The 24,115-nt window shown below is 50.8% G+C and overlaps 7 protein-coding genes across 8 annotated transcripts; 5 read left to right on the forward strand and 2 right to left on the reverse strand.

Moving 5' to 3' along the window:
* Nucleotides 1–295: 295 nt before the first annotated feature.
* PV10_05271 (uncharacterized protein) lies at nt 296–2,807 on the forward strand (the record flags this gene model as incomplete). The annotated part of the gene is made up of 8 exons (XM_016369908.1): nt 296–570; nt 621–721; nt 771–889; nt 944–1,760; nt 1,819–2,029; nt 2,078–2,150; nt 2,200–2,610; nt 2,658–2,807. The coding sequence occupies 8 exons, from the start codon at nt 296–298 to the stop codon at nt 2,805–2,807; spliced, it is 2,157 nt and encodes a 718-aa protein (XP_016225696.1).
* Nucleotides 2,808–3,254: 447 nt separating this feature from the next.
* Nucleotides 3,255–4,505, reverse strand: PV10_05272 (uncharacterized protein). Its single transcript, XM_016369909.1, has 2 exons — nt 4,127–4,505; nt 3,255–4,004 (listed from the first exon to the last, which is right to left on the reverse strand). Exons 1-2 carry the CDS (start codon nt 4,362–4,364, stop codon nt 3,679–3,681), a joined length of 564 nt encoding a protein of 187 aa, XP_016225697.1. The 5' UTR covers nt 4,365–4,505; the 3' UTR covers nt 3,255–3,678.
* A 4,872-nt stretch (nt 4,506–9,377) lies between these two features.
* Nucleotides 9,378–12,632, forward strand: PV10_05273 (uncharacterized protein; the record flags this gene model as incomplete). The annotated part of the gene is made up of 1 exon (XM_016369910.1): nt 9,378–12,632. Exon 1 carries the CDS (start codon nt 12,087–12,089, stop codon nt 12,630–12,632), a length of 546 nt encoding a protein of 181 aa, XP_016225698.1. The 5' UTR covers nt 9,378–12,086.
* Nucleotides 12,633–13,137: 505 nt separating this feature from the next.
* On the reverse strand, nt 13,138–13,684 carry PV10_05274 (uncharacterized protein; the record flags this gene model as incomplete). The annotated part of the gene is made up of 4 exons (XM_016369911.1): nt 13,138–13,256; nt 13,305–13,391; nt 13,441–13,524; nt 13,567–13,684. 4 exons carry the CDS (start codon nt 13,682–13,684, stop codon nt 13,138–13,140), a joined length of 408 nt encoding a protein of 135 aa, XP_016225699.1.
* Nucleotides 13,685–16,127: 2,443 nt separating this feature from the next.
* Nucleotides 16,128–18,138, forward strand: PV10_05275 (the record flags this gene model as incomplete). 2 transcript variants are annotated; one of them, XM_016369912.1, is made up of 3 exons in its annotated part: nt 16,128–16,968; nt 17,014–17,434; nt 17,486–18,138. In XM_016369912.1, the coding sequence occupies one exon, from the start codon at nt 16,225–16,227 to the stop codon at nt 16,957–16,959; it is 735 nt and encodes a 244-aa protein (XP_016225700.1). In that variant the 3' UTR covers nt 16,960–16,968; nt 17,014–17,434; nt 17,486–18,138. The 2 variants fall into 2 exon arrangements, with proteins under 2 accessions (XP_016225700.1, XP_016225701.1); XM_016369913.1 differs by having other exon boundaries at nt 16,225–16,968; nt 17,014–18,138.
* Nucleotides 18,139–18,695: 557 nt separating this feature from the next.
* Nucleotides 18,696–19,403, forward strand: PV10_05276 (uncharacterized protein; the record flags this gene model as incomplete). Its single annotated transcript, XM_016369914.1, has 2 exons — nt 18,696–19,236; nt 19,295–19,403. Exons 1-2 carry the CDS (start codon nt 18,758–18,760, stop codon nt 19,401–19,403), a joined length of 588 nt encoding a protein of 195 aa, XP_016225702.1. The 5' UTR covers nt 18,696–18,757.
* Nucleotides 19,404–20,355: 952 nt separating this feature from the next.
* Nucleotides 20,356–23,916, forward strand: PV10_05277 (uncharacterized protein; the record flags this gene model as incomplete). Its single annotated transcript, XM_016369915.1, has 1 exon — nt 20,356–23,916. The coding sequence occupies one exon, from the start codon at nt 20,356–20,358 to the stop codon at nt 23,914–23,916; it is 3,561 nt and encodes a 1,186-aa protein (XP_016225703.1).
* Nucleotides 23,917–24,115: the final 199 nt, after the last annotated feature.

Raw genomic sequence — 24,115 nt, forward strand, 5'->3', positions numbered from 1 at the left:
CCTCTCTGCAGGATTGAATAAGTTTGCCAGGGATTCCCAGCATGTCTGCATGCGAAGTCTGCGTCTTTGTCAAACCGGAATGGAGGAGCTGCAGTGTAAACTTGCCTATCTGATACCATCACTTATATGAAGCGAGCTAACATAGGTAACGACAACCTGGCACATAAATATTGGCCCATGGACACTCTTCTCCCTCGTCTCTTCTCGATCTTTCTCCGCCGTGTCCTTGAGACTCCGCCTAGTTCTTCCTCTTCATTCTTTCACCCTCGCACTTTTCTTGTGAAGCCGTGCAACGATGCCTGCACCATCCAATGCCATGAAGCAGAGCAAGCATGCTCAGGGTAATTCCTCACGATCTGACCGTCCTGATACTCCTCCGGACAGTCCAGCAACTCAACTATCCAATCCTCTTGAGTTTGCCCGCCAAGTTATTGACACGGTAAAGCTCATTCAGACATCCGACTCCAAGGACACCGTCCCAATCGTTAGACCTCAAGCTGAGCCCGCTGCCCAAGTCTCTGAACCAATCGCCAGAGCTTCAAAACTTGAAGTCAAGGAGGTGCATGAAATGTAAGCTCACAAAAGTCATAGTGTCCAGTCCCCCTGACAAGCCCGTATAGCTGGGATTCCAAGGCGTATCAGTATAAAGTTGTCGAGTCGCCTCCGACTTCCGAACTAACTGCTCTGGATGCGTACGTCTTTGTGGTTCGCACTCGCATTGGTGCGTATTTCAGACCTTCCCTTAGAAAATCGACTGACATCAGTAATAGACAGGACGAGCCTCAAGTCCATTGCGTACGTCGACATCAAATCGGAAGGCCTGCGGGACATTTTGAGAATCGTGCTCAAGGATATCAAATGGCTCAGCCTTGGTGAAGACAAACCTACTGTTAGTTCGATGTGCATAACGTTGCAGGCTGCTTATAGCTGACAAACACCCGAGATTGAGCAAAACATACTGTTTCACCACCTTCCTGAGCTCGAAGCGTATCGGGCAGATCAAGCTCGAAGTCGAGCAACAGGTGGTAAACGTGTCAACGCTCTTGATCTGTTGATCCGTACCGTCAGGGACAGATACAAGTCTATCACAGAGCGTCTTGTCCCACTCCTGAAAGAGGGCAGAATCACTTATGACCTGCTCTGGGCTCTCTTCAAGGCCAACAGTCATGTCATTTCAATCTGTGCCGGAAGCGGTAAGCTAAGATGCCTTAGATACGACATGGGTGAGGAGAAAAAGACCGACCAAGGTGTGGAATACTTCGAGCTGCAATGCCAGTATCTCGATTTCGACGGCAAAGTATTTGGAACGGTCCAGGCTAAGCTTCCCATCGAAAAATTCCATGGAGCCAGACAGATCCACACTCTGAACTCATTTCCGCTCAGCTTTCATCCAACCCACGGGAAGATTAGGCAGAGTCTTGCAACCCGTGGCCAGAAGTTCATAGAGCTAATAGGCACTCACCACCGGGGTTTTACAGGACACGCTTTCTTCCAGCATAAGGACGGCATCGTTCGAAAGACAATTGACTCAAGGATCATGATTGATGCCCAACAATTTCGGAAGAGCATCCCCAGTTACCCGCGGTTCTTCACCAAAAAGTCCGACTTCGAGGTCGACGTGAGCCTGTTTGTGTCGTCAAGAGAATCAAACTCGCCGCGGGTGAAGAGTAACGGCTCGATCCCAGGCGAGATGAAAGAAGACGATCTCCTCATCTGCTCTCCCACGGTAATGGGATTCAGCCTCGCTGACAAGTTCTGGGGTAAGTTAGGTGATTGCTTACTGTACTTTTGCTGGCCGAAGATGACTTACTGGTACAGGCGAGTATGCTGTGGAAAATATAAGATCCATCGACTGGTCCGACTTACCCTTCACTGCATTGACGATTCCTTCGCCTAAGAAAGAGGTCATTTTGGCCATTACCAAGAACCGCTTGGGTCAGCCGACTCAGGACAGCCAAGTTCGCCGCCGTGCCCCGACGTTTGACGATGTTGTTCAAGGAAAGGGACGAGGGATCATTATGCTGCTACAGTAAGACCTCGTGGCTCTTGTTGTTCGCGGTATACTCACCTGAACTAGCGGCCCTCCCGGGGTGGGAAAGACATTCACCGCAGAGGCGCTTTCCGAGCACTTCCATCGACCACTGTACTCGGTAGGAAAACTTGCCAATTGTCAGGGAGGAGACAACGCTGACTTCCTAGATTTCCGCCGGTGAATTGAGCACCGACGCTGCAGAGTTGGAGGGACAGCTCGATCGCATCTTCCAAACTGCAAAAGCTTGGGGTGCACTTCTCTTGCTCGATGAAGCCGACGTGTTCCTGCAACAGCGTTCCCAGCTCAGTCTTGACCGGAGTCGCCTCGTGGCGGTTTTCCTCCGCAAAGTGGAGTTCTTTGAAGGAGTCTTGTTCTTAACCACGAACATGCTGAATGACTTTGACGCCGCTATTCTCAATAGAATCCACCTGAAGTTGAAATATGACGATCTCGACAAAAGCGCAAGGAAGGCTGTGATTATCCAGTTTTTGAAAATGATCAAAGACGACCTGGAGTCATCAGATATCAGTGCGGAATACTTGGACCGTTTCGCGAGTGTTCAGCTCAATGGCCGCCAGGTAAGTTCCCCTTGTGAAACGAGGGTATCATCTGTGACACCGTCCAGATCAGAAACGCCATCTCCACCGCAGTCGACCTAGCCAACGGGAAAGAGGAACTTCTATCCTCTTTGCACATCTCTAAAGCTTTGATAACAAACGGATACATGGTTCCCGAGCCAGGTAATGTATCAGTAGACGATAGTTTGTATGAGTGAAGTTCAACGGCGAGCCTTTTGGGAAAGGGCCGGCTAAGATACGTTGGTGAAGTGTGTGGAGGCTGCTCTGTTTGGAGCACCCATCTTCTGTGCTTAGATCTGGGACGGCCGATTCGGTATCTGAGGGCGCTGTGAAAGGGCCGAAGCCTTGTGCTGCTACTCTCTGTCCTGCAGTTGTTCAGGTAGAGTTAATTGAGGGTGTTGCGTCAAGTCTTGTATGGTAAAGGCGTAGCCATCGTAGCTCGAGCCTTCCTCAATTTGCTTTCATACATTAGTTACTGATCACAGATCGTCTCCAGCCAGCGTGGCTGAGCTTGTTCACAAAAAAATTTGATACTTCGGATACCGCTTGTCGAGGGTTTAGGAAGGATGATTACCTTACAGGTCAATGAGGAAATTTAAGAGGCTAGACTTTGGTCTAGGCATGCACGTGCCATAACCAGAGTGCGCTCCGGTTATCGAAAGCTTGCATTGTTCAGCGTACCAGGGAGGCCGTTTCTGGTCCCTTTTTGTTTACTCTATGAAACTTGGCTCTGGCGAAATATCGGGTAAAACACGTGATATAACGCCGTTCAGCGGCATTATTTCACATGCCTTCCTCGGGCGTGGTTGCTTGCCTTTCCCCAAGACTCTATGCCGTAACTGTGAGTAGGAATGAACCGGAGTTTACTGTGGAAGCGAGCCATGTAGAAAACTAGCTAGTCCCCTACGGGCGTAGCCCGCGCTGAAGCTTTCCTATGGAACGGCTCGTTCGCTATCTCAAATGCCCTCCAAGAATCCCACCTCCGCGAATTACTCCTTGCCTTCCGACCAGGTAAATAATTACTTTCGATTGTGCCACTATCCCCTGTCGTCGTATTTCCATGTCCACTCAGCAATATATGGACGCACAGGCTGTCGGTCTAGGAGCCGACATTGGCACCTGATTGGCAACGCCGTCGTCCTCGGCAGTGAAGCTCCATAAGGTGTCAAGGTCCGGTAGCACATCGCAGCAGCGAAATTGATTGATTAGCTGCAAATTCTGCGTAATCGATGATGGATCGTTGAGGATGTTGCTTAAGGGCGTGAGTACGTTGGGCCCGAACCCCGTGAATAAGTCGTCTGCGGCGGCCTGCGCAACCGTGCTGGGACTCACATCTGACGCACACGCGAGAATTTGTAATTGGTCGGGCTCGTCGTTAGCAGCTCTGAGGGCGACTATAAGAAGGTTTAGTTGTATTAGCTTCATGTCGACCCCGTAGTTTTCGATTAAGAAGTAGTAAAATACTGTGAAAATTTGTAGAAAATAGGAAGTACGGAGAGGAATTGCTAATACTAACCTACGAGCTGTAATTGTAAATGGAGCCCTTGCAGAGAAGTCGCGACATCGAGAAAATCATTGACGGTGGTGACATCACTGTTCCACTGATTAATTGCGCCTGCGATGGCGGCCTGGCTTGGGACGCCGTCCGCACAACCGTTGGGTGAGTTGCGCTTTGCGAATCGCAGAGAGGGAGTAGCGGCAGAAGCACCGATGAGGCCAAGAGCCAGGAAAGATAAGGTAGCGACAATCTTCATCGGGTATTGTACAATCGATATTGAGTAAGATTACTCGTCAACCTATTAAACATGGAAGTTGTTGTACTGTAGAAGCGATAATGGAAGCGAGAAGAATCAAAGGTCTTATACATTGAAACTTCTTATAATGCTATCTCGGTCCCTTTTACAGCACTTAACCGAATCGGAATTTGATGTACTGGGCGCAGGCTTTCACGCATGGATTTGCCGATATTTGAGGGACTAAAATGGCCCCGTTTGGGACCAAAAATGGACCCGTTTGGGGCCCAAAAAAAACGCCCCGAGGCTGCCCGAAAGGGAGGCACACTGCCCATAACCAGTGTGACAAGGTCGAATTTGGGCAGTGGCGAAGATACATGCTTGATGCGTGATGGCTCCATGCAATGGCCATCCCTTGATACTGTTTGCGATCTTTTACGAACCGGTGCCTCAACTCAAAGCAGCCGCATACTTGCGTCCCTCAACTAATGGTTCTTTCATCTCGTGAAAGGTCGCCTCAACTTCCTCGACAAAGTCCCTCCATGGTCCAATGTCGCCAAAGGTTTCCAAACGCCTTTTCGACATTTCTCTTTCCTCAACACATGTCCTCGTATTGTTGAAGAATATCTTGCCTCGGCCAGTTTCTTTCCAGTTCCATCCGGGTTTCACATTCCACATCTTGTCAAAAACTTGTTTCTCTAGAGAGGTTCTTTTGGGGGGGAGTCCGTCGCATTGGGAAGCTAAACGGCTGTCGAGCTCGCTCTTGCCAGGCACCCATTCTCCCCTTTCCCTTCCTTTTCTGGTGGCGCCATCCTGTAGTACATGAGTAGATAAACTAAATGGAGCGCGTTTCGATTTACATACCTCTCCAAATCAATGACAGCAGTCGAAAGAGGGGAAGTTTATTGATAATTTCCATAAATTCTACGAATAGATTCTCTACCGTCGACACGCTGCACTTACTTCAGAGACTGAATAGAGCCAACATCGAGCTCAGCAGGCTCAAGCGCACTTATGTTTGTTGAACGAGCATTCGGGCCCAACTTTCGTCCCAAAATGGCTCTCAGAACCCTTTTGGGCACCAATAAACTACAGTATTCGGCCATGGACGAATTGATCCCCGCCGAACAGACCCTTTCCACTGGGTCTGCCTGACAAGAAATCGAGTATATGCGCATCTGTCACGAACCTACCTTGACGAACTTACCGTTCCTTCCAGACCTCCACCCGATTCGAGTGGGAGGACAGGTAGCAGACGATTCGGAAGCGAGGCTGGGAAGACAGGAGACTTCCGGCTACAGCCGTATTACACACGTGATGAAAAGGGGAAGCCATAAGAAGCTTCTCCCACCCGAAACTGGCTCTTCTTCTTTCTCAGGCGTCGAGTCGTCGTCAATACGATGTACGATAGATACAGTACAAACAGTCCCAGTTACTACAGTCCTCAGTGCCATTGTGCCAATTTGCGGCGACGGTCCTGATAGTATCCGCCAAAGGCCTTGCTGCTCTAGTCTTCTTTATTAAGACACCACCACCGTCTTGAGCACTCTATGAGCAGCTACAGTATAGCCAATACAATGCTCCTCTCTACACCAATTTCTCCAGCCCTTTGTCTAAATAGTCCTTTCCGGTGTAGATCATTCCCTCCGGCTCTCGATATGCTCTGTCGCTATTGCGCATTTTCTTTGCGACTTCTCTTTCTTCCTGGACTAAAGCGAAGCATGGACAGCAGAGTGAACCGCAAAAATCGAAACAAATATTGCCTGGCAGTCCAAACCTCTTCCTGAGGTTATGACGACTCACGCCTTGGATACACGATGAGAAACCACACCAGGCAAGAAAAGCCCAAGCGCAGCACTCAAGGAGACATTAGTTAAATATTCCGGCAAAAGGAAGACGTTCTCACCTCGCGATTGAACCAGGTGAAATCCGAGAGTCGTCGGTTCCGAAGACGGGCTTGAGTCTTTCCATAGAGGAAGCAGGGCAGAAGCCATCCAAGTACACCTAAGCCCTCCGTTAAAATCAACTAGTTCATTCACAACACTGATTATCTGGCCATACATGTTTCATCGACGAAAGAAGAGCCGAAGAAAGGATGCTCCCACTCCGACATCGTTGCACATCTCCTAGAGGAAATTGGTCGATTGTTGGTTCAAGCCTTTAAAGGCAACGCACAGAGATAGGTGGCAATGAACAAATCTGAGAAATTCGGGACTCTGCCCTATTGGTACAGTATTAAGGAAAGTTATGCTCGAGATGTGCTGGCATTCTCCTAGGCAAGAGAGGAGCCTATTGAAGTCCCTTTTGCGTCCCAGGGGAGATTCGAGGAGCCCAAAAGGGAGCTCACATTTGCTGGCATGGAATTCTCTGAATGAATTATTTTCGAAATGTCATTTGGGTGTCGAATTCCCTCCCAATCCCATGATAGTCTCTTTGGTGGTGATGCTAAAGGGAATATACTTGTTCCCAATGCAGTTCCCTTTTGTCGTTCCGTGGCGAAATTTTACCTTGAACCTCACACCCGCGAGTCAGAATTCGCAGTTGAATACTTACCGCTTTGATCAAGATGTCCGTCCTGAATTGCCTCAGGTATCTCATGGGCTTCCTACTCATCGTACTACGTCATCAAACCAGCTCTCTTGCGTCGTCGACAAATACCAATTTTCAAAAGGATACCTGCGTATCAGTTCCTCAAGGAGCTGATAACCCTTCAAGGAGCTCTGTTGCAAGTCCTGCACCAGAGAAAACAGGAGGTCTAACAGGGGGTAAAAGAGGTCTGGCCTATAACGATGCGTCCCTCACGCACCTCTTCGCGAACCAGTCCTCCGTGAGCTGGGGTTATAACTGGGCTCCATTCGCCAACGGCTCCCTTCCCTCTAACCTTGAATTTATCCCGACGCTCTGGGGTCTCAGTGAAGACGCGACGTCTTCGTGGTTTACACAGGCCTCCTCCGCCATCAGCTATGGATCAAAACATCTCTTCTCTTTCAATGAACCCGATATCGCAACACAAGCAAATCTCAATGCATCCGAAGCGGCCGATGGGTTCATACAGTATATGAATCCTTTCCATGAGCAAGCCGAGCTGGCCACTCCGTCAGTGACGAATGGACTCGGCGACTCGCTCGGTCTTGAGTGGTTATCATCATTCTTCGATGCCTGTGCAGGGAGGTGCTTGGTCGATGCCGTCAACATCCACTGGTATGGCTCGGCAGTCGACACGTCGGATTTCCAGGCGTTCGTATCTAATGCCTCGGCACTGGCAACAGAAAACGGCGTAGGAACTCTCTGGATTACAGAGTTACGCGGTTACGGAGGTACTGACCAGCAAATGCAGTTTTTGGAAACGGTCCTGCCGTGGCTCGACGGCAACGACGACGTGTCCGGCTATGCCTGGTTCATGTGTGCCGCGGGGGACGGTAACTTGGTGAGCAGTAGTGGCGTTGTCTCTGCTTTGGGCCAACTGTACGGGTGATGGCTGAACTCTCGGGCACGAGAAGCCCCGAATTACGACAGTAGCTGTCGATGTCTCACTCGGGCTGAAACGGCAGGTCGGGAAGGGCCAATGATGCTCATACCTTGAGTCCTGTTGCCCTGAGGAGAGCTCTAGAACTATTCTAGGACGGTTTTATTCCTATGCAGCGGAGGAAGAGAACAAGGATCGCTGTCGAATCAACATCACTCAGAAAATTGTCGAGGAGCGTCGGGCTCCACGTGGATCAAGTGTCACTGTACGAGTAGTGGTCCATCTGAAAGCTAGCTCTAGCTGATGTAAATAAGTAGACTGTGATAGATCTCGGATGAGAAGATTTGATTGAACAATACCAGAATACATCTCCTTGCGAAAGGAATGACGGTTGGACCGAGGTCCACTCGGCTGACATGCCTGCCGGAATGTTGTTTTTGCCGCGGTTTAGCGTGAAGTGACTCGTTTTCTCCATCCCTCGACGGCCTCAACTTCATCGTCCCTTTATCAACCTCCCTACTCCCTTCCAGCCGCGTCTCACGCCAATCAGAGACTGTCTTTATCCTGGTGGTGGAGATGCCGTACCAGGTTACTATGAAGACTGCGCCGGTTCACAACCTTGTCCGATCCGTCCCTCCTCGAGCGCGATACCACCTCCACGAGCACCGATGATGTTCTACCGAGCCCGACGACGCTTCTTGGCCGGCTCCTCTACCCTCGTTTCTCCCTCATCCTCCTTCTCCTCGCGCTCTTTTCGCTTCCTATGATCCGGAGTACCAAAATCATTGTTGAGGCCTTGCATATCCATTAGATCGTGGACTGCGTATGGAGATCCACTGATATGCTGCGGATCCGCTAGCCCTTCTTGAAGAAGAACGGATAATGTGTCCTTGGTTTCAAATTCGACCCTTTTACGAAAGGTTCCTTGGTGGTCGATGAACGACCGATCGCCGACCGACCCGGGAAGCCCATGGCCGTTCACGATAAATCGCGCCGCCCGTTTAGACAACTGTTCCAGCAGCACCTCGAGCTCGGGACTATTTCGAGGCAAACGACAGAAGATATGGCCCGATCCAGAATACTTCCCCTTAATCTTCTTCGGCTTTGAGTCGAGTTCAAAGTAGAAACGCGTCGCAACGAGGCAACGCGCGACGACATCGACATCCTCCGACCGACAGAACTGTTCCCGAGCTTTTGTTGCCAGCTCGTGCATCCTGCCTGTATCATCCAAGTCGACCTCTCTGTCTAGTTCAACGTCGAATCGGAAGTACCGCCCATCTAACTCTGCCCGTCGTCCATTCTTGAACGCTTGGGCGATTTTTTTACCGTTGATTAATTCCATGAAGGCTCTGTACGATCGTGGCAGGAAGCCCTCTCTCCAGATCGCACGCAGTCTGCTGGAGTGGGACGTTGGTACGCGTGGTCCTGAGGACCCGGTGCCGAGGGAGACGACCACATTGGGCCTGCGAGTCGGGGGCCACACCACGGGGATTTCCCACAGAGGGAGGTCGACGGGATTGTTCCTCCACAGAGCTCCGTCTTGAAAGGTTCCTACCCCCGGAATGCGCTTTGCTGGAAAGTACCTCGTGGCCGTGTGAGCTGCTCAGAACTTTGAGAGGGTTGGACAGCAACATACCACGGTGCCGCAGATCCGCTCATTGCGCTTGCATGCAATTTCAGTCATCTTTGCATACTCCAACGAACAAAGGAAATAGCAAATGCACACTTACATCTCCCACAGACGAATCCTTTTCCGCCCATCTTGCGACCGGATAATGCGATATCCTGCCCATCCGTCAGAAATCGCTCTCACGTTGCCAGTTCGGGTTTTAAAGTACCACAGTCCTGCGGCCTCGGTCCCGCTCCATTATAGTTGGTGAAGAGGCAAGGGTCTGTTCCCAGAACTGTGGTCACCGGTATTCCCACTTTCGCCCCGATAGCGGTTGCATACGAGTAATCCAGGATGCTCATGTCGTTGCCGAAAACTCCCTTCAGCGCACCTTCCAAATTATGAGCTGGGTACAGACCGTCGGCCCAATACGACACAAGAAACCAGAGAATATGCGACAGGATCGGAATGCGGGAGACGATGGGTATGTGAGAAATCCAACGGGGCTTGAATGCCCTTCTTGCGAAAGATTCGAACACATTTGCGCAATCATCGACTGGCCATCCATTGATGAACAAGGCCAGGATGATAAGCCCCCCTAACAAGCTTCAGCGTTGGTCATTCATCGAATCAAGCATACTTACCGGAACTGGTGCCGAATCCAACGTCGAAGTAATCCTGAACGGGGATCTGTAGGCCGATCCTGTCCTGCAGTATTTGTAAAAATGGTAGTGGTATAGCCCCCTTGATACCACCTCCGTCGATGGTTAATACGTTGACCCCGGCGGTATCGGGCTTTATTTTTACCGTCACGTCTCGAAGCGCCATGTCGCAGAGGAAACAGCGCCGAATGCTGAACGCCCACCGATCATTCTTATCCGGCGTCCCGAAAATTCGTACACAATTTTCGCAGACCCCGTGTCCGCACGGCAGATTAGTTTCCAGCAGGCGACGCAAACATACAAAACAGAGGTCGTCACTCAGCAGCCGCTTCCAGCGATTCTTAAACCTCTGGAGATTATTACGGTGTACCATCATGGATGGCGTGCCGGTGCCGCGTATGAGGTCATTAAAGCATTTCTCCAGCTCCTCCGAGACGATTTTGACGAAGCTAGACGGGAGGACAAAGTTTGTCGAACCGTCGTGGACTAGCACACCAGTTCTGGCCACCTGGTAGCATGCGTCATTGTATAGGGTGTGAAATACATCTCCGGGGTTGAACGCCATGGGGCCGTTAGACTGATCCCGCCAAACGCAGAAAGGAGGGCCGACTTACCGTGCATGCCGGGAGGGTAGTGATCCAGCAGGAGGCTCGATGCGATCATTGGCACCGCGAAGTCCGTCAACTCTTCGGGCGATTTGATGTGCTTCAGGAAGTTGGACAGGTGCATGTCTAGGTCGGGCGAGACAGGATTTTGCAAACGCGACGCTTTGACGAAATCGAACGGCTCCCTTGTGGTTCTGCCAAAGTGGTCACTCGCATATTTGAAGAATGCGGCCAAATGTCTCGCAGAGAAGAGCATTCTTGCCTCTAGCTTGTGCCTTCGACCTTGATCCAGTACCCGGACCAAGTATTCCTCCAGCCGCCGGTAGCAGTGCCCTCCGTGGGGCACGGTTACCACTTCGAGAGCCGATAACCTCTCTGCGGGATTTTTGGTGGTCTCTTCTCTGAGCGCTCCCAGAAGGACCTCACTGGCCTCCTTGTCGATTTCCGCTCCGGAGTCTGTGGCCTCCATCACCACGACCACCCGTGGATATGTTGTCTTCGGTAGTGTCGACGGCTTGCCATGCTCGAGCCACGATGCGAGTCGACGTACCACGGGACCAAACCCGCCGACGTCGGTGGAAAAGAAGCAAAAGACATCGGCAAAGGCGCCCAGGAGACGGGAATAGAGATGATCAGCGGCATCTTCTAAAGCCAGATCTCGGACCCCTGCCCGGATGCGAGGAAGCATCAGCTGTCTTGTCTCGTGGCATTGGGCCGAGGACCTTTTTTTTAAGTCCCGGTACGGAAGGTCGCCATCTGCTAGAAGCACGGGGACGTCCCGGAACACATCGCGATTTCCCCGTTGGAGATGTACTCCGCCGCCACGTTTCCGTCTGCCTGCCGACTTCGGCCTGTTCTCCTCTCCACCGAGGGATCGAAGGGCTGACAATTTGGCGGTATGGCCGATGAAAACCAACAGGCTGGGCTGCTGAAGGTCAGGGCTGGGAAATTCGTCGATAAGCGTTTGAAGCCGGTCCGAGATGAACAAGATGACTTCGTTTCGTTCGATGCGGAGGTTGAGCCAATCGCTGTGATGACAGCGTGCCATCATGAAAGCCGAAATGCTACTGTGAGTCCCAGTATTGAGATTGTGAGGTGCACAAGAGAAGATACTTTTAACACATCACGGCTAACCGTCGTCCTGTGAGGAGAGCTCAATCCAGACCCTGGAACAGCGAGCGAGGAAAAGGAAACAGACAGAAGGAAGAGACTCGAACAGGCTCCAAACGCCGCCCTTCGAGATCCAATTTTGAACAAGCCATGAATCTGGTTTCCGTTTTGGGCTCCTCACAAGATACCACTAGGTTGACTGGCGTTCCCCGTCTATTTCTTCTCGATATGCAAGCTGAATCGACGCTCTTTTGGCGACTGCGCAGGTGAACATAGTGCAGAGCGCTGATCATGGTCATTGCTGGCATTTCGAAGGGGCAAGACAGACAAGTACTCAGCAGGATGCCTTCCAGAAACCAACCTCGTCATACGAATCGACAACCTGTCGAGCTTGAAGATCCGAGATCTACCCCCAATCTGAAGAGATACTCCGAGCTACCCACGTTCAGACACAGATGTGCCCTCTGCCGCAAGCTTCGGTCTTCGGCTTACCAGAGAGATCATCCCATCGCTCCGGGAGAACAACCGACCCCGGGGGTCTGTTCACGACCTGAATGCAGCGCCCAGAAACGAGCTTGGTCTCTATCGACGAAGCCTCCACCGGTGATGGTCCTGGAAGTGCACTGTTACATCTACGAGAACCCTTTCCCCGATAACTCCACTGAGGCTCCTCTCACGGTCGAGCTCCCTGCGGCAGAGCAGGGCCGACGAAAGGAGCTACTTCGTGGTGATTATGAGATGTCGGCCTGGACGCAAAAGAACCCCAACCTATATGAAGATAAGCAACAAGCTCCATGGGTCAGTCGTATGACCAAACCAACTTTTGTACCTCGCTAAGCTGGGAGCTTTTGTAATGGGTCAATATCGCGTCCGTACCCACATCATCACGGATCCCAGGCATCAATGAATGATTCCGTTGTGTTGTTCTATCTGAAGATGATGGTCACTGATGGAATTGGCAATGGAACCGCCGGCCGGTTTTGTTGGTGGAATGTATTGCAGGTTTTGCAACGGATCATGTTTGATGAGATTCAGATATTGTTCACATCTATACCATACAATTCTAGTCACACCATCCTCATAGGAACTATCAATGGGACGGCTAAGTCATTCTGCGATTTCGTCCCTGTGGCTAAGGTCATGCTGCCCACACCACAGGTCAACTAACCACCACTGTACCAAGCATGAAAAATTGAGCACCTTTTCGCTCTTTTCATTTTTCTCTTCTCTTCTTCCCTCCCTCTGACTTTCAGGCTTGTGGAATTCCCCATTTCCTATTGGCGGCATCCCTTGCCTGAGCTTTTCCTTGTCGTATTCTGTCTCGCCGGCTCTAGAACCGACCCTATTTTGATCCTTTGACGGAGGTCTTTATGAAAGCATCGAGTTCTTTGAATACTTTGGCAAATTCCACCTTCTCTCCTCCCAGCCGAGCTTTCTTGGAGGACCTCCATGTTTGTCCGTCTAGAACCAATCAGAGTCGCGTTAGGAATGGTACAACCGCACACTTACCGTCACCAGAGTCTTCCATCCCATCTCGAGTACGCTTTTTGGTCGCCGTCATTCGCACTTTTTTCAACGGCTTTGAGTAATCCTCGTCTGGAGCACAGTTAGACTTGAGAATGTGTGTTCACTGAACAGTCCATACCTTCACTGCCGGTATCGTCGTTTCGTGCACGTTTCTTGCTGCCTGACACGCGTAGTAATTTCGAGGGCAGGGCCACACCCCCACCTGAGACTAATCAGCTTGCGAGTATGGGTTATTGTAGCGAACACTTGCTGTCGCTGCCAGAGTCCACCTCATCTCGGCGACGCTTCGAACTCTGTGTGTTTTGAAGTCCAATGGCGTACTGTACCACGGTGTTTCCATATTCCACGGCATCAACGAGCATATCCTCGCAGTCTGAACTGTTGAAGTCGCCCTTCCTAAGCCTACGAGTTAATTTCTTGAATTCTTCACGGCAGTGTTCAAAGTCCTCTATGGCTCGTGGGTGATTAATCCGAAGCACCGACGACAGCAATCTTCAAGAAGAGATCTGGGAAACTTGGTTTGTGCTGGTAGCTGGCGGATGACCAAGATTTTGCATCGTTTGCTCACACACTTATATTCTGACACCCTCTGTGTAGGTAGTACTTTGGAGCCGGAAGAGGTATTCAGCAGGAGCCTAAATTGGAATCCGCATCGGACGATCCAGATGGGCCCCTATCGGGGAAGGACAAGAGGGTAAAGAAATGAGAAAGTCGTTAGGAGCAATTGCACTTGAGGCTGTCTGTGGTTCCTGCTGCCTTGAGCTGCATTGATTCACTGTCACCCTCTCAACCAGCTACTGTAACGTGAATTTTTAAAGTGATTTGGGTAGTTTAAATCCACGCTGAAAGACGGTTCTATGATATCAAGCAACTACCACGTTCAAAGTTTCCAACCCGTGACGACCCTCAAAACTCTCGCTCTCCGGTCGAGAGTTTCTACAAAATGCCAGAAAATGGCCCCATCCGCACCCTTCATACGGCTCACAGAAATGGGAGGCCATACACTACTGTCACTACTGATCCCACGTTGTTCTCACATCCACAATCCATGTTTTCTGGAAGTGAAATGGAATGTCGGAGCCCAAAAAGGGAAGACGGAATAGATAGAGAACCCAGCAGGGGCTTTCAAATCCAGTCAGGCAGAGATCGCAGCTGGAACAGACCTGTCTTCCGTTGCTCAGCCAGATATTGGCTGACGTAGAGGACTCGATTCCGAGATTAAAACCGAGCATACATACTTTGCTTTTGTTGTCCTTAAGGATGCACCATGCGGCCGCAAGAACATGCCCTGCTCAGCAATCACGTGCCCATCCCTCCAGCCAATCGAAGCGAATCAGTGACAATCTCATGCTGGTGAACGAAATTGAACAATCATTTCCAATTCCGGTAATTTCTGCTCCCGCCTGGTAGGGGGTATTTTGCTCTCAGTACTCTGTATTTTGCTCTCAAAAAAGGGCGCTAACACCCGCTTTTAGCTTAGCTCAACAATCCTACTAACAAAATATGAAGTGTCAGGCATAATTTTCTCCATTCAAAATCGCAAAGGCGTATGGGTGTGCAAAGCAGTTCGATATTAACGCCAAATAATTCTATAGCCACGTATCTTTTCGGGAAATTTTTATTGAGGCAATAAGGTAGTTGTAAAGCTATGTAAGAATAGGGTAGAAAATTATACTATTATCTTAGTGGAAATAGTAAAATTATGTTGTTAAAAAATAGCGTTTTGGTGGTAAATAATGGATAACCTCTAGGCGTTTGACACCTAATTAGTACCCGGGGTACGGAAGCCCTAGGCTGCGTTTTAGTTAAAGCTCTAGGTATAGACCGCCTAGAGTACACCTAGAGAAAAGGGGAAAATTATGCCTGACAATTCGTATTTTGTTAGTAGGAAAGCTGCGCTAATCTAAAAGCGTGTGTTAGCGCCTTTTTTTGAGAGCAAAATACAGAGTACTGAGAGCAAAATACCCCCTACCCTCCCGCCTCCCAACTCTGAAGTCTGTCATAAGTGGTACTGTGCTGAGCGTATAAGTTACCAGAAGGGGCCTTTGTCCTTTTTGAGAAGATGGTAAACTTATTCTGCCCAGCCATTGGGCGGCACGATCCCCGGTTGAATGCACGTGACAACGGTTTTGCAAGGAAATTGCTGATTTATTACCGAGGCCGTACGATATTAGAAATACCACCGTAAATTCACTCGTTGATGATTCGTAGTTGGGTTAGTCGAACAATGTCAGATTGGGAAAGCGTGCCCCAGTTATATCCTTAGCTTTTGGTGGGAGAAAGTTGCAAAGTGTCAGCAAGCGGGAGGGCGGTTTCGGGAAAGACTGTAACTGAATAGTAAGAGGGCGACAGTAAATCAATGCAGCCCAAGGCAGCAGGAACAACAGATATCCTCGAGGTGCAATTATCACCAACAACTCCCCCCTTCTCCCCCTCTTTGTCCTTCTTCCCCAGGGGTCCATCTGGATAGTCTGTGCGGATTCCAATTTAGGCTCCTACTAGATACCTCTTCCGGCTCCAAGTAGTACCTACACAAAGACTGTCTATGTAATCTTGAAACAGATAGGAGTGGCAATACACCTGAGGTTGCACAATAACAGGGCCGGAGTTGGGTGTTCCTATCTGCGAGAGGACGACAGGGTTGTGCCGAGGACGGTTGTGTCTGGGGACAGGTTTGGCTGTCCCAGTAAAGTCCACTCGTTGAGTTGGGTTAGCCGAACCACGCTAGCACTCTATCAGCGGCCTTCAGGTGTTCAGGACCAGGGTTTCCTGAGGTGTTGTGACTTGAAGCGAATGGAATCTGTTCATCACTACCTGTAACTATAGGAAGTCTGCGAAGGCGAAGGAATGACAAACATAATCCTTTTCCCTCTTGTGACTTTCTTGAGGCCATATTTGTCGCATGTCTATCCAGCTAAGACTGAGGCTGGATGATTCTTTCCTCGACATCGAGGATGCTTGTCAAACCCAACCTGGTGTCGTCCGCGACAGTCCCCTATCCGCTCTCCTTTTGCTTCCGCTTGACGAAGAAAATATTCAGCGCATTCAACTGGGCGAGGCTTTTCGCCACTCTCTCCAAGCTGGGCGAGAATCAACACCATGTCGCCTCCATTCTATTATCTCAGCCTGCAAGGAAGGGAAGATTGACGACGCTTCACTTGAAGCTAGATTTTTCCGACATGGAGGAGTTCGCGCTGTCACGGCCCTTGCGGCGGCAGGTGCAGACGACAATAACATTTTAAGTCAGCCGGAAGGTCATGGAGATGAAGAGTTGGGGTCCTTCTTGAAATCTATCGACACGATTAAGTGGCATCCAGACCTGGAATTTATGGCTGAGGTAACCGACAGGAAACGCCCGTCAATAACGACAAAGGAAACGTACCTCGTCCGGCCCCGGCCTCCGCGGAGTACGAAGAGGGCCAATGCGGACAAGCGAACAAGCCACAAAAATTCGGGGCGTTTCTCCCGTCCTGCTCGTCGGACTGGGCCAAATGCCGCAGAGCGATCCAACATCGGGACTCAAGGCCGTATACTCTCCTCAGACCAATCCCTATCCTGTCCTGGGAGTCCGGAGGTTGCGAAACAAACTTCAGCGGAAGGATGTCTTTCTGGCGATGAAATCATGGCCGAGTGCTAGACTTTGACAGTATGTGCAATCCCGTGCGTGGAAACAAAAGCTGACCTATGGGAGACAACTATAGGATTGACTTGGACGGTATCGAGGGAGTGGCATGTTCTCCCAACCTGTTCGGGTCCGAGAACTATGGAATCGATTCGGCCTCGTAATTGGTCCCCGAGGGATTTGTGCCATTCACTTACACACGTAGCTTTCAGGAGCCCTTTCTGTTTCAGCTGCATTCACCTCTTGTGTGGCATATGGTGGTTGGGTGGAATGTCTCTTTTCACGCAAAAGACCCTCAGATTACGTTCAGAGACATTACTCAAGTGCGTAATTTTTGCTCGATCGCCCGACTCCGCTCTCCTACAAAGAGTGCTCGTGATGTCCCTTTCTTGTGAGTCAGTTCATCCTCGTTATCATATTCAAACACATTAGACGTGCCAAAGCAAGATGCCTCGTACATACCGCTACAACGTCCGAATGTCCTGCGGAGGTCAGTGAAGAGCTATCTCTTGTCACTGTAATATGAACTTACGAATGCAAGGCTGCGCTTCCTCCGTCAAGCGCCTCGTCATTGGCGTACCAGGCGTGAAGTCCGTTGACTCCTCCGTCGAAGCACAGTCTGTCACAGTGGTTACAGATGATGGCGTGACCTTCGAGGCCATCTCCCAAGCGATTCAGGCATCAGGAAAGGAGGTGCAAGGCGGAGAGGTGATATCGGATGGAGAAGAAAACAAAGCAAACTAGGTCGACATTGGCAGAACATGAAGAGTGTCAGGAGGCGAAAAGACCATTTTTAGTGCTACGTATCTATGGCTGGAAAGCTTGAGAGACTGGAAGCCTATTGTAGGGACTGAATTCCTGTCGAGCAGCAAGCATGGAAGATCTGAGGACTGGGGTACTTTGAGTGGATACTGTGTACTGGGGGACGATCAACGTGCGGACCAGATCTTGTTGAGGCAGCTCAAAACACCCCAAAGCAACCGATATAAAGAATACTTCACAATTGTTTGATTACAACATTGGACTGACCGTACGCCGAATGAATTTTCCAAATGCGTGAGCATCATGTCTCTTTGGTACAAGTATTGTAAAACCAAGCTCATTGGGCCGTCGTGATCACTCGTTCTGCAATTTCACTCCCTGGTCTCCTCTGGCAATGAATGGGCAATTGAGATAGCAAGCTTCAGCATATAGACACAGCATGTCTGCCAAGTAACGCCATAGGCGACAGAAAGTGCAAAGACGGCCCCAGCCTTGACTGCCGGTTACAACAGAATCTAACAGCCTCCTATCGCAGTGCACGGAACATATCCTCCACATAGCCCAGAGCGGCTGTCTGATTCCTGAGCCTTTAGTTAGATAGTATTTGAAATGCGTTGGAGACGAAAATGTGCACGGATCTACTCTGGGCACTGTGACGAGGAGTAGGCTGTCTCGGAGCCCCTAGCTACCCACATCTATGTTCGGTGGATGACATGGCAGCGTTGTCCCGAGTCTCACAGCCACCTCTGGGCAGAGAGAGCCCAAGCGCCGGCCATCTGCTGGCTCCAAGCGGCTCTCCATGTACAGTAGGTGTTGTCTCAGGTTGCTCAGGGTGATCTCAAACATGTCAGCCCCGCCAAGAGCATAGGAGTTTCACCCAGTCCTATTATGTGCTGTGGACAGTGACCTGCCCCTATAGATGTCAACGCGTTCTCTCACTTCTACACTCTTTTCGCTTTTCCCCCAGCTTCATTATCCTTTTGTTGGTCCCTTTCCTCGCGCAGTACTTTTCAGTTCCCCGATTCTCGGCAGCACGCATCACTTCTCAGTCATGGAGGGAATGAGTATGGCCATGATAAGTACCTCAGGGACGGCAACCCCTACGGCCACTGTGCTGGCAACAGCTGCGGGCCTCACTTCAACCATTCCTGAAGCCTTGCAAAGTGACATCATGCCGCCGACCGACATGCAAATGCAGGGAATGTCATCCTTCATTCACTTTGGCCTTGGAGATCCCTTCTTCGCCCGCCTTCTCACGCCGACACATGCTTCCGGATATGTGGCAGTCATGTTGTTCCTGATGATGTTGAGTTTCGGCCAGCGGCTTCTGATGGTCGTCGAGACAAAGGCCGCCCAAAACTTGCACCACGCTCGGCCTGCAGATGACGAGGGACAGGTATCAAAGAGTGGTAGTTGGGTTGAAATAGCGGAGGATGTGCAGCCGAGCGGCCGATTCATGTCACGGTTCATCGTTCGTGCTCTCCTCAAAAGTGGTCTAAAGGTGTTGGATGCGGCCCTTGGCTTCCTGGTGTAGGTTCAACCACAAGTCAACTTCTCGGACCTCTACTAACCCTTCCTCGAATGGTAGTATGCTCGCAGTGATGACCCTTAACGCTGGGTACATGATCGCGTTGTTGGTTGGAATATTTCTGGGAGAGTTCCTGTCCAGCTGGGCTCACCGAAACGGCACCTCTTAGGACAGATTGTGAAATATCTCACGCTCGGCCTGTGCTGAAGCGACTAGTGTTTCTCTGGATCATTCGGATGAAGGGTCGCGCAGTGACGTGCTGGTCATGTCTGCGCAATTTCGGTCTTTACCTGTCGACGATTATCCTCTTCCATCTTTTACAGTACATGTTTTTGACGGATTGACCTTTGCGGAAGGCGAATGCGAGAGGGAATGTAGGGGTTTATAGGTCGGCCTCCACAGTCCTAAACCAGGAACCGTGTTGACTCATGGGATGCTCTCGTTGGTCTCATTGCGTCTTTATATGATTTTGGCGATTCATGAAGCCCATCATTGCGTGCAAGACAGGCCGCAGATGGCAGGCCGAAAAGAGAGCGTACATTCGCTTACTTGAGAACACAAGTATAGAAGGGATGAGAAACAGGGGCGTTGTTCCGTTGGGTACGAAAGGGTTGTTCTTGGCCAGAATGCTACAGCCATGGATCTTCTTGAGGCATTTATGCGCCCAAGTTTTAGTCAACCTTGTTTCGATTCAGACATACGGCAGCTTAACGCAGTCTGAACGCTAGTTGGTGATGGATGACCTTGGGAGCTTTGAAGCTCGAATCTTCTCCGGCGGAGGGTCTGTTTCAGTTTTCGGGGTGTGGCTCACGACCTTCGGCGCTTGGGTGGTGGAGAAGCGTTCACTGGTGATTATGGGTAGCACCAAGGCCCCTTGGGCGACTATCGACTCCCCAAGCTGGGCGTGCGATATTAACGCCGGCCTGTCCCCTGCCTCCAGGAGCTTGAGTCACCTTTACGCGAAAAGCGCGCATCGGCATGTGGCTCCCTCTACGCCGGCTACCCAATATGCAAACATAAGAGGGGTCTCCAGACCCAACGATATGGCCGCCACATCAACTCGTCGAATGCGTTTTCTCGTCCAGTTCTTCCAGACGTGCCAATCTCCTCACAATTCAAAGATGAAGTACCTGGGTCGCCGAAACCCCTTGGGTGGTCTACTGGTGCAGACCACCTTTCTCATCTCCAACCTGCACTGTCCGACCTGTGCGTCGCACATTGAATCCATCTTTTCCAGCCTGCGACCTGCGCCAGATTCTGTCCAGGTGTCAATTGTCTCGCACACGGTCACAGTGAGGCATTCACGCTCGCTTGCCGTCACCACCATCGCCCAAGTTCTCGATGATGCCGGTTATGACATCTTTGACCTTGTCCCAGATCCAACCTCGTCGCAACGAGACCTGCCATCCAACTTGCACCAAGGTCTTGAGCCGCCATCATTTGAATACGCTCTTTCCCGATGGCGCTCCCATATCGGCGAGGTCGACGCGGACAAGAGAAGCCGCCACCTCGAGCACTGCCAACAATGTCAGCCGAGTTCGAAAAGTGCGACAGAAGAGGTTGAGAGTTTTTCGCTTGTTGTCGACCATCTCCCAGACGTACCCAAACAGTTCAAAGCCAACTTTATGGTGGAAGGCATGACCTGTAGCTCATGTGTCGGTGCCATCACCGGAGCACTCAACGAGCGTGTCTGGGTTCAATCGGCCGATGTTAGTCTCATCACTCACAGCGCCGTGGTGATATTTGATGGGGAAGACGTGCAACATCGTGTCAAAGAGATTATCGATGCGATCGAAGATGTTGGTTACTCGGCGTCCCTTGACGCGGTTCAAGAATATTTTGCATCTCGACCACCCGACAAACGCGCCGTTGCCGACTTGTGGCATGCGACGTACGCTATAGACGGCATGACTTGCAGTTCCTGCGTCGGGAACATCACAAGGGCTCTTCAAGACTTGGATTACGTCTCGAAAGCAGACGTGAGCCTAATCAACCATGCTGCCTCGGTTTACTTTGCAGGCAAGGATCATGTCGACGACATCGCCACCACCATTGAAGGGGTTGGCTACGGTGCCAGACTCGACACGTTGTCTACCGCTGAGTCCCACCCCACAACAGGTTCGGACCGCACAATTTCAGTTCGCATTGACGGGATGCATTGCGGGCAGTGTCCCGATCGCGTCGTACAGGCAATGAAGCGCGTGAACTCGGTGACCATCGAGAACATGCCAACTTTGAAAGATCCTATCTTGACGGTGTCATACACCCCAAACCCACCGCACTTCACAGTGAGGACATTGTTATCAGCAGTGAAGGACACTGATCCTTCTTTCGAAGTCTCGATTCACCACCCCCCAACGCTTGAAGAGCGGTCCAGAAAGATGATGGCACGAGAACGGCGCCATATCCTCTATCGCGTTGGCTTATCTGCTGTCGTGGCTATTCCTGCCTTTATCATCGGCATTGTCTACATGAATCTCGTCCCCCATGACAATTCGGGGTATAAATATCTCATGGCAGAGCTCGCGGGGGTTACACGTGCCGAGTGGGCTAATTGCATTATGGCCACTCCCGTTTACTTTTTCGCCGCAAATCTTTTCCACCGGCGCACATACAAGGAGCTACGCGCGCTGTGGAGGCCGGGAAGTCAAGTTCCTATTCTCAAGAGATTTTATCGATTCGGCAGTATGAACATGCTAATCTCTTTTGGAACATCCATCGCATACTTTGCGTCGATCGCAGAACTCATCATTGCCGCAACGCGTACCTCAGCCATGCCAGCGGACGGGTCCATGGAAGGGAGTGGGTCAGGAATGTCCTATTTCGATTCAGTGGTCTTCTTGACTCTTTTTCTCCTTATCGGCAGATATATCGAAGCATATATGAAGGCCCAAGCTGGCGATGCCGTGGCGGCCCTGACGAAGCTAAAGTCGACGGAAGCTCTGCTAGTCTCAACAGACAGCACAAGTGGACAATCTTCAACATCCCCGGTCCACGTCGATTTGATCGAAGCAGGTGATATCGTCAGGGTCGTCAATGGCAGCTCTCCTCCTTGTGATGGAGTCGTTCTGGAAGGAAAGTCAAAGTTTGACGAATCCAGTCTGACTGGAGAGTCCATGCCCGTCACCAAAGAAGTGGGGGAGCCTGTGTACTGCGGTACTATCAACAAGGTCGCTCCAGTAACCATTCGAATTACTGGCGTTGCGGGGAAGTCGATGCTGGATTCAATTATAGAAGTCGTTCGTGAAGGACAAACCAAGCGTGCTCCTGTCGAGAAGATCGCGGATCTCCTGACCGGCTACTTTGTTCCATTTGTGGTATTGGTGGTAATCGCAACATGGATCATCTGGCTTTCTCTGGGCGAATCTGGAGTCCTGCCTTCCAGCTATCGGGACACCGACGTCGGAGGCTGGCCTTTTTGGTCGCTTCAGTTTGCTATCGCTGTATTCGTGATCGCTTGTCCTTGTGGTCTCGGACTGGCAGCCCCTACGGCGCTGTTTGTCGGAGGGGGTCTGGCAGCGAAGTTGGGCATTCTTGTTAAGGGAGGAGGAGAGGCATTCCAGGAAGCCAGCACATTGGACTGCATTGTCTTTGACAAAACCGGCACTCTGACGGAAGGTGGAGAGCCCAAGGTCACAGAGTTCGAGGTTTTTGTGGACAACAACGACTCTCTCAATGAGTCGGACGTACTGGGTATCCTCAAGCGTCTCGAGGAAGACAGCAGTCATCCGCTTGCCAAGGCTGCCGTCGCCTTTTCTGTGTCGAGAACGTTTGCGAATTTCAATGCTGAGAATGTGGAGGAAATTGGCGGCAAAGGCATGCGCGGGCTTGTTGTCGCAGCATCACAACCCCAGCGTAAGTTCAAGGCGTTGGTCGGCAACGAAGCCTTAATGTTCGACAACAATGTCGTTCTGTCCTCTGACAGCCAAGAGAAGCTTGACTCATGGAAAATGCAAGGCAAGTCAGTCATCCTGGTTGCCACTGCTGTCACTTCCGACGGCGATGGAGGTTTCTCCCCTTTCTCATTGTCGGCTATAGCCGCCACTTCAGACCCACTACGGCCAGAATCCATCCAGGTCGTGCAGTCGTTACGCAAACGAGGAATAGACGTCTGGATGATTTCAGGAGATAACGAGAAGACCGCCCGGGCAGTCGCCAGCAAAGTTGGGATCGAGATGACTAATGTCATCGCTGGCGTCCTTCCAGAACAGAAAGCGGAGAAAATTCAATACCTGCAGAGGGCCGGGGCTAGAGATGAGAAGCGCTCGCACACCGTGGTTGCCATGGTTGGGGACGGAATTAACGACTCTCCTGCTCTGACTACGGCAGATGTTGGCATAGCCATTGGCTCCGGCTCTGAAGTGGCCATCTCGTCAGCGGATTTCATCCTCATCTCATCAAACCTCATCTCATTACTTATTCTTATCGATCTTAGTCGAACGGTATTCAGGAGGATCAAATTCAACTTTTTCTGGGCCGCTGTCTACAACATGTTAGCGCTCCCTATCGCTGCGGGCGTCCTATATCCAATACAAAGTGGCGGCAACCACATCCGGCTGGACCCTGTTTGGGCGGCATTGGCTATGGCCTTGAGCAGCATCAGTGTTGTGACCAGCAGTCTGCTCCTGAGGACGCGACTGCCGGTCTTGGGTTTCCAAGCAGCAAAAGAAACAACACTGTAGAGAAAGGATAAGTGGTCATTTTACATCAATAACAAATCGGAAAGCATGACCAAACGAAACATCTTATGGAGACAAGTTTCTTTGAAGGTGTGTCATGAATAATCCTTCCGCTGGAACCCCGAGGATCAGTCTTCATTACGGCTCTGGTTCATTTCGTTCGACTACGAAAAGCGGTGGGCACATCGGCTGACTATGCCTA

This window comes from Exophiala mesophila, assembly GCF_000836275.1.
Source record: "Exophiala mesophila strain CBS 40295 unplaced genomic scaffold supercont1.3, whole genome shotgun sequence".
NCBI lineage: Eukaryota > Fungi > Ascomycota > Eurotiomycetes > Chaetothyriales > Herpotrichiellaceae > Exophiala > Exophiala mesophila.

Bases quoted from the DNA above. Each gene is read 5' to 3' on its own strand.
- PV10_05272 (XM_016369909.1), bottom strand. From the start codon at position 4,364: ATGAAGATTGTCGCTACCTTATCTTTCCTGGCTCTTGGCCTCATCGGT. The intron at 4,005-4,126 runs GTTAGTATTAGC...ACCTTCTTATAG, and splicing joins TTTACAATTACAGCTCGTAG to TCGCCCTCAGAGCTGCTAAC.